Below are 9,704 nucleotides of genomic sequence, written 5' to 3' on the forward strand. Positions count from 1 at the left end.
TTGTCAGTATTTCTTTAATGACATTTTAAAAATAGCAATAAGTAGCATAGTATACTTTGTTTATCAATGTTGCTTATGTGTTCTTGCATACAAAAAGACCAGTATAATAAACATTATTTTAAATGAATTTCTAAATTTAAAGAATAGTAAAAGTGGGATAATCTTGAAAATGAATATGTTTTTATGTACAAATGAGTGTGTGTGTATGATAAGATGTCATACATATGGTTTAGAACTTAAATTATAAAGGACGATAATTACTTATAAAAAATTGTTCTCTGTACCCACCAGGATATGCACTTACATGTTTATGAACACATACACAACTCTTCATCAGAACAATGTTTCAGGAATGAAAGTCTATAATAATATAAAGTTTCACAATTCTCAGACAGTTTCAATATGTTATATTTTTATAAAGGAGTAAATTACTTACAGAGGTATTTAGAATAATAAACCTTAAAGCAGTTGATGATAAAACGTACAAAGTCCATGTCCTAAAATAAAGATTAAATCTTTAAGACTATCCACATCATAGAACTTTAAATTGCACATTTCTAAAGGTGATAAATTGTTAAGTACAAATGAGACAACTATTAAATTCTCATACACAAATATTTATATTCCCAAGGATTAAGGTTTTAGCTCATTAAACTATTTAGAATAATTGGCCCTAAAATTGAGTTTAAAAAAATCAGATGCTTAGTGATGTTTTAAAATTATTCACTCTACCTCATACTAGTTACATTATTTTACACAGCTAAAGCAATGAGGCAAAAAATAGATCTAAATGCAATCACCACAGAAATATACTAAAGAATTATTTAAAAAGGCATACAGTTTATAACCTCACAAATTGGAATGATAATGCATATGTACATAAATTCTGGTATATTTGCCTTTTAAACCTAAGTTTTATACCTCATATTAGCTTCAGTAAGATACATTTAATTAATTTTTTACATCATAGTTAATCTGATTACATTGGCCTGATGTATCTACTTCATTTCTGGCTTCTTTCTTTTTATTTAGGAATCTACAATTAGTTTTTAAAATTATATTTAAGTGCTCATTGACTCCAATTTCTGGGATACTTTATAAACACAGCTGTCTGGTTATTTTATGCTTTGAGCACAGCCACAGGAAATTAGGTCATTAGGATTATTATTCACATCGATCATTTCATTTCATGTTATTCCCTGGGCAAGGGCTGATCACTAATCCTGATCAGTCATTATATAAAAACTGTTGGATGAAAGATGTAGCCAGGGAAACTTAAATCTATCACAATTACTGAAAGGCAGGTTGTTCTAAAAATGGATGTCTATAAAGTCATCCCTAGTATGAGAGTTGTACCATCTTTAATTTTGCAGTAAACTGAAAGTAAGTGTCCTTAACTATTTTCAGTATCTATTATGGGATAAGTCCTAGTATATAATAATGCCTTTGTAACTAATAATTATATGCACCATGCACAGTTTCATAATTTGTAGTTAAATAAGAGCCAAAGAAAATAGCCCAGCCCTACTGCTGTGGAATCTTTAAGGATATCTTTGAGGACATTATCATTTGTGAGGGCCAGCCAGGTGGCGTGGTGGTTCAGGTGGCTGGATCCCACATGGCTGACTACATGGTTCTAGCTGCAGACCCAGAAGCTTGGAAAATATGCCAGGTGTGTGTGCATGCATGCTCAAAATCCAGAAAGGAGAGTGGAAGAGAAGGGATTGTGGCATGGCCATCTCTCTGGGGAGTGGGGGTGATTTTTCACTTTCTCTCTCTGTTTCTCTATCTGTCTCTGGTGAGCACACATGTCCTATAGCAAAACTAAATAATAATAATAATAATTTGTGAATCATGAGGAATCACACATACAAATGTTCAGGAAGATTCAAGTATTTTTATCTTTTTTTTTTTTTTCTTGAGAGGTTTTTGCTACAGGGCACGTGCACTCGCCAAAAAGACAGAGATAGAGAGACAGAAAGCGAGAAATCACCCCCCCTAGGGGATCTGGATACGCTGCAATCCCTTCTCGTCCATTCTCCTCTTGGGATCTTAGGCACGCTCATAGACATGCCCGGTGTGAGTTTAAGCCACTGGGTCCGGGACTCGAACCATGGTTGACTACATGGAAGTCCAGCGACATAGCCACTACGCCAACTGTTGATCCCAGATTTGAGTATTTTAAAACATTAATGATGACTTAAATACTGAGTAATGCAAATAAACTTTACTTACAAATTAAAGGTGATGAAATATATAAAAGTAGCTCGAAAACATCAGACAGTGCAAGTCCATTCCCTGCCTGTATATTTGGCAACAGAAAACACTAACATTTATTTTTCATGATTTGGGGCTAAAAATTAGGATACTATGATACTCAAAGGATCACAGAATCATGGTTCACTTTTATGGAATATTTATTTATCTAGGCAATTTTATTTTGGATATGAAGTGATTTACTATGCAATTTAAAACTCATTGGCATGGAAATTAAGCTGGAAAAAATCCAGGATTTTGGATGCTTTAAAAAAAAGAGAGAGAGAGAGAGAGAGAGAGAGAGAGAGATAGAGATAGAAACATGAAAATAAAGATTCTGGGGTCTTTTCAGAGAGAGATTAGAAACATGAAAATAAAGATTCTGGGGTCCTTTCATCCACAAAAACCCTGTTTTAGCAATTCTCTCTGGCCTGTTTTTTTTTTTTTTTGGTCCCCTTTCTGGGGACTACATATAAGTATATTATAATCATATAGCCTTTTTCATTTTTACAAAATGGTACTCTTAAATATTACTATAAATTCTTCATAAAGGCCATTTTATATAACCATACATATTCCACCAATTAGATATGCCATCGGTTACCATTTTGCTGCACTGGACATCCATAGTTTTTGTAATTTTTCTCTATTTTAAATGACATTCTGAACATTTTAGTATACAATGCTCTTTTTTTGTACTCATGATCATGTGTTTAGAATTTATTTCCAGGTATTAGTTAGTTACTAAGCAAAGAGTACGAATATAAATTTAAGGTTCTTAACAGACTTTGCCAAAAATGGATTTGCAAAAGGTATTTGAATGCTGCCCTATGTGGGTATGTGAATGCCACTTCACAAATATCAGTCATGGTTTAAGTGCAAGACTAAATGTGCCAACTGATCACAGTTGCTACTGAAGTGTGCATAGTTACCGCTAAGGTCACAATGAAAGGCTGGTATATTTTACTCATTTTTCACTTGGGAAAACTACCTGACGAAATCACGTTTTATTAGGTTTTGAAAGCAGACCAAACCAAAAACGTAGAAAGTAAAGCCAAACAAGCAAATATACCCAAAAAAATCACAAGGGGCTGTATGTACAAACTCATGTGAACATCTTGCAATTGCAAAATGTGGTATGAATGCAACATAAGAAAGCTCGTACATGGTTTTACCTGCTACCTACTGAATAATCAGTTTGTGTCAGGCACTGAGGTGGGTGCTCTAGATTATTAGCTTGACTCTAAGAGTTTACTGTTAAATCACATCAGCTCAGTTCCTGCCTGCCTCCACATCCCACCTCTCCACCTTGTGTATCAGACAAGGTACATGTCTAGGAAATCAACAATTTTTTTTCTTTTTTTTAGAGAGGTTTTATTTGCTATAGGGCGCGTGCGATCGCCAGACAGAGACAGAGAGACAGAAAGCGAGAAATCATCCCCCAGGGAGGATGGCCACACCGCAATCCCTTCTCCTCCATTCTCCTCTCGGGATCTTGGACACGCATGCACACGCACCTGGCATGAGTTTAAGCCGCCGGGTCCGGGACTTGAACCGTGGTCGACTACGTGGGAGTCCAGCCAATTGCTGGTCCCGGAAATCAACAATTTTAATGTCAAATATTGAACCAAATAGTTCTCTTCAGGTCCTATTTAATGTTTGATTTCACTCATGATGCAAGGGAAAAAATCTCAATCAGAAGTTAGTTAGCTCAATTTTATGGCATTAGTTGGTTGCCAAGGAGGACAGGAGAGAGGAAGGAAGCAGTAATAAACAGTGATTTAGAATTCATGAAAAATGCTTACTATGCTATTTATTCCAGTTTCCGACAGGTCAAACATCACTGTTATAGGTTTCCCATGTTCTCTTTTAGCATAACGTTCCAACCAGAATGCTATGAGCTTCTTTTTGTCCAACATGGTTTTCTGGTCTTTTATATGATACTTCGCCCTGATCCAGACTTTAGGCAGAACAAAAGATAAAAATAAGAAAAAGATTTATGGCAATTATAATATTACTATATACATGAGTATATATATATATATATATATATATATTTGTGTATATATACATATAGACATACATATACGTGTGTGTGCGTGTGTGTATAAAGGAGAGAGAGATCCTTTCTTCTGACATTTTTCTTAAGTTATAATCCTTTTTTTTCTCAGATGAAAACTGCATCTTTCTATTAAATAAGAAATAGTTGTAATTGGGAACCTTATGTAGGGAGGTAAACTATTTTTCTTTCTCTTAGAAAATTATCAAACCTTGGGATTAGCAGATGGTGTAGCAGTTACATTGCTGGACTCTCACATGGGTAACCACAGTTCGAGTCCTGGACCCAGTGGCTTGAAACTCATGCTGGGTATGTGGCATGCACGCCCAAGATCCAGTAGGAGAATGGAAGAGAAGGGACTGTGGCATGGCCATCCCCCCTGCAGGGTGATTTCTTGCTTTCTGTCTGTCTCTCTCTCTCCAGTGAGTGCATGCACCCTATAGCAAAAATCTCTCCCAAAAGAATAGAAGGAAAATAAACTTTAATTGTAAGAAAGGGAGACAACAAAATACAGGCAAACAAACCCCATTTGGTAATAACTTAAAAGTGCTCTTCATGTGCTGAACAAAACAGAAAGCTGATGGTTCTGTAGAGAACTGAAGACAAGAGAGAGCCCAGCAGAGGGGTGGGGGTGGGGGTGAGGGTATGGCAAACTAAGAGGCAAACAGGCTGTGGTAGCTAAGAGGAAGTGGTAGAGTGCTGAGAGGGGATGCGAAATAGAGAGATGGGCTTGAAGGACTCTGAAAGGAGTTTCAATTTTCCTGTTTTAAAATGTTTCCCAGGCAGTAACAGAGGGTAGAGCAGAAGAGGCAGATAAAGGGAAAGCCAACAGATTATGACCTGTGCAGGAACTGGAGGGAAAGGGGAAGTAGTTAGGGACTGAACTGAAGAACTGGCTTGTGAAGGTGGGAAATGGGCCATGCTGAGGCTATAAAAGAGAGAAGGCCAAGGCTTAGTTAGGCCCAAGCTGGGGAATACCCAAAGACAAAAAAGGTAGGAGGAGGGAGTTCAGTTGTATGTCCTATTGAAGGCCGGATGGCGCCAGTCACTGGGTAGCTGGGGATGGGCGTGGCCTGGGGATGGTGTAGGGTCACCACTGGTGGGTGCATGTAGCTGAAGTTGCCAAGGTGGTAGAGATCTCCCTAAGGGTCTGTGTCAGCTGGAAAGTAAGAGGTCAAAAAGGACACAGCCTGGGAAACACTTTAGGGAATGGGGGAAAGAGGAGAAATGAGAAAAGACAATTTAAATGGAGGAGGCAATAATAGGAAAACGCAGAGAACTGTTAAAACAGGGACACAGCACATGCAACAGAGAAGGCAAGCAAGACAAGCACAGGATGTCTGTTCAGTGTGGGGCTCGCCCACGCCTGCCAGGCCCACCCTTGTACAAAATCAAGCTGGATCTGCTGCAAGCAAGCTACAGAAAAGCACAACAAGGGAGTTGTTTGAACAACAGAGATGATTGTTACTGCTCCTCCCATTATTACACAGATTTTGGAAAATGCTAAAAAGGAGGTGGTGGGAGACTTGGAAAGAAAAAAATCCATTTAGCAACCTTTGGCAACTGTCAAAAAGATTCTCCATAGAAATACTGAGTTGAATTTCAATACAGCAGTCATATTGGAGATAAGATAATAACTTTGAATTAAATTATTTTGGCTCTGTTACAGGATAAAGCACTTGCCTTTATTTCCTATTTTATTATAATGCAAATAGTACATATATCAGATTGTAGGGAAGGTGATAACATATTTTTCCATGTTTTTCTAGGCAAAAATATGTCATGACTTTCCCGATGACCCAATAATACTAAGTATCAGTGACGACGGCTCTAAGAACCCCAGAAGATTTGATGGAATGCTACAGTACAGAGAAAGTTCTCCCGATTAGTAGTTCAGCAAGACAGATCTCTGCATCTCAAAATATTGAAAAGCCAGTAAATAAGTAAAATATACTTACACAATTTGTTACCATCTTTGTCATACCCATGGAGATAAATACCACCAATTTCCAATAGCCATCTAGGAATGGAGGATTCAGTAAGATCTAAAAAGTGATAAACTTTGGAAAGTAGTTTTAATTTAGAGGCTTAAAGAGAAAACTCAATGTACAGGTACTGTTTTATAGTAGTTCTGATAGAAAAAAAAAACACATCTTATTCAAATATATGGAAAGAATCTCTGGCAATAAAAAATGGTGCTTCCTACTAAAGAAACAATCTACAAAAAGACACAGGTTGACAGAAATGGAAAAGCTCTACTTCTCTTGCCATGCCAGCCATTATTTATATGGACAAATTTCCACATTTTGGTTGTTTCATATAATAACTTGTAAGCAAATATCACTATTGGATAATTTCAAGAGAACACACCAGTAAATATCCACATTATACCCTAAGAATTACTGAAAAAAAATCAGAATTAATGAGAATGCTTCTCTAGTAAGGTAGTATTTTTCTACAAAGTTTGATATCCAGTAGATTCAAACTCATTTTATAACCTTGGGACAAATGGAAAATACTTCAAGGAAAAATGTGAGATCTTTTAGTAAGAACAAAAGAAGGCTCCAGTGTCTGGTGAGGCTGAGGACCAACTAAGCAAGCCAGCAAACACAGATTTCTGTTTCATTCACAAGCAATTCCCCAAGAACTCTGAAAGATTTATCTTTCCCCAATGCCCTTTATATCACTGCTGTCTGATACCACAAACTAGAAAGTCTATGTAAGAAAACAAATACTGCTGGGTTTAAAAGCTTATTTTATACTAAAATGATTTTGAAATATCAGATTTGTATATCTTTTTTGTTGAAATTACATACAGTTTTCATATTTCCATTCACATTATTTTTAAGATATTCTTGTTCTCATGGAATCCTTCTAATAGTATTAAGACTGGGGAAGAGTATCTGCTCTAGACTTGTGTGTTGACTCTTCTGTACTTAGTTTTCAGATTCACTCCACAGTTTATAATCCCCAAGGGCAGGAATCTTTCTTTAAACCTAACTGAAATTAGTAGTTGATGCCAGTTTTTCCTTAATTTTGTTTGTGGGAGAGAGAGAACATGTAACCTTTACTATGAAGGATTTTTCACATACTTGAAGACGATTATAAAACTCCTTTGGGAGAGGCAAGGAGCAGGCCTTCAGAAGAAGACTCCTCCATGGTTCCTGACCACTAGCAATTTCAGAGGAAAAAGAGAAATGAAGATTTTTTACTGATAATTCAGCCTCCAGCCCCCAAACTTGAGTGGTAGGGAGCCCCTCTAGCCTTCTCTCTGTCTCTGTCTCTCTCTGCCTCTGTCTCTGTTTTCTCATTTTTTGATAATTTTTTATTTTTAAAATGTTTTATTTTTTCCTTTGTTTTTAAAAATAATAAAATATCGGGACCAGCAGTTAGCGTAATGGCTATGTCGCTGGACTCCCATGTAGTCGACCACGGTTTGAGTCCCAGACCCGGTGGTTTAAACTCATGCCGGGCGCGTGTGCTGCATGCCCAAGATCCCAAGAGGAGAATAGAGGAGAAGGGATTGTGATGTGGCCATCCCCCATGGGGGGGGGTGATTTCTCACTTTCTGTCTTTCTGTCTCTCTCTGTCTTTCTGGTGAGCGCATGTGCCCTGTAGCAAAAACCTTTCCAAAAAAAGTTTTTTTGGTTGTTTTTTCTTCCCTCCCCCCTTTCTTTTTAAAAATCTCTCTCTGTTTCCTTTTCTTTTTCTTTTATCTTCTCACTCTGCTACTCAATCTCCATTCACTGTGTTTCTAGACGGATCTAAGAGAGCCATAGCCAAACATCCAAATACTATTAGGGTTAACATATTCCTCAATATCCACTGAATCTGTTGTACAAAGAGATAAAAATGGAACGGCAAAGAGATTCCAGATCACCTCCTTCTGTATGCTCCTGACCGCTCAGACTGAACTTCAAGAATTAGGAAGAAACATAACATCCATCAGATGACTAGAAATCACTGCAGGGTCACAAGAAATATGGGAATACAAGAAAATACCTCTCCTCCAAGGGAAAAGAATAACTACTCTTCATCCACAGACAGTTCAATAGAAACCATGGAAATGTCTGATGAAGAATTTAGAATATTCATAATAACGAAGCTAACAGAGATGGAAGAAAAGAGAGACAATAAACTGCAGAAGAGGCAGGATAAAGGAGCTGACGAGTTCCAGAAGGTGAGAGAATTCTTTCAAGATCTAAAAGAGGAAATACACACTTTAAAAAAAGAATCAAATGAACCTGTTAGAGATGAAGGCTATAATATAGGAAGTCCAAATCTCCCTTGAAAGCATTAAAAGCAGACTAGAACATACAGAAAATAGAATCTCAGATGTAGAAGATAAAAATCACTGGCCTAGAAAAAATACACCACGAAGACTGAGAAAATTGCCCCTCAAAATGAGAAAAATATACGAGAAATACTAGATACCATCAAACATCCAAACATCCGTGTAATTGGCATCCCAGAAAGGGAAGAGACTCATAAAGGCATTGAAAATCTACTCCATGAAATCCTGCAAGAAAACTCTCCAAACCTAGAGAGGTACTCAAAAATCTAGTCCCATGAAATACAAAGGACCCCAAATAGAATAAATCCAAGATCTTTTCCAAGACACATTATAGCCAGATTGACCAAAACAGACAAAGACAAGATACTAAGATTGGCAAGAGAAAAATGGCAAATTACCTACAAAGAATATCCCATCAGTCTAACAGCAGATCTCTCATAGGAAACAAGGCAAGCGAGGAAAGAATGGGAAAATACATTTAAAGTGTTAAGGAAAAAGCAATTTCAACCAAGAATACTATACTCTGCAAGATTATCCTTCATATGGGAAGAAAAGGCAAGAACATCCTCAGATAAACAAAACCTGAAAGGATTTACCAGTACCAGACCAGATCTCCATGAAGTTCTCAAGGGAGTGAGTGTTATACCAGGAAAATTAAATACAGTCACACAGAAATAAGAGTTCAAAAACTAAGAAAATGGCCAATTTCATCATAGAGACAAGTCTGGAGTTGAATATTTCTCAGAATTTAATCAGGAAGATCGAACAATAGCAGAAGATAGATTAAGTACATGAGACTGAACTGGTGAAATACCATTTTATGACTTTTGACTAAAACATTGCTGATTTTCTTCTAGGCTTTGTTTTCCGGTTATAAAGATTTTTGTCCTGTCTTGAGCTGTCAATAAGTTCATGTACCTACTATTTGAACAGAATCCTAATCTGTTTCCTGGCTTTAAGTTTTAAGCAAAGTTCCTTAGCATTTCTTTGATTTATTAAAGTTAAAACTGCTTTTTTTTTTAAATTACCAGCTGAACTTGCTATTAAAAGTAGTTAGATTGTATAAGAAATTGTGTGATCAATAAAATGTGGGAG

The 9,704-nt window shown here is 36.8% G+C and overlaps 1 protein-coding gene across 2 annotated transcripts in view; it reads right to left on the bottom strand.

The window, feature by feature from the left end:
* Positions 1-9,704, bottom strand: part of MOSPD2 (motile sperm domain containing 2) — a 57,538-nt gene that overhangs the window by 26,361 nt on the left and 21,473 nt on the right. For both annotated transcript variants that reach the window (XM_006161779.3, XM_006161778.3), the window contains exons 4-6: positions 6,274-6,360; positions 4,062-4,216; positions 437-497 (exon numbers count right to left, since the gene is read on the bottom strand). In XM_006161779.3, coding sequence (XP_006161841.1) covers positions 437-497; positions 4,062-4,216; positions 6,274-6,360 — 303 coding nt within the window. The remainder of the gene's footprint in view (positions 1-436; positions 498-4,061; positions 4,217-6,273; positions 6,361-9,704) is intronic.

The sequence above is a fragment of the Tupaia chinensis genome, unplaced genomic scaffold (assembly GCF_000334495.1).
Source record: "Tupaia chinensis unplaced genomic scaffold, TupChi_1.0 Scaffold139055_1, whole genome shotgun sequence".
In the NCBI taxonomy this organism is placed as follows: domain Eukaryota; kingdom Metazoa; phylum Chordata; class Mammalia; order Scandentia; family Tupaiidae; genus Tupaia; species Tupaia belangeri.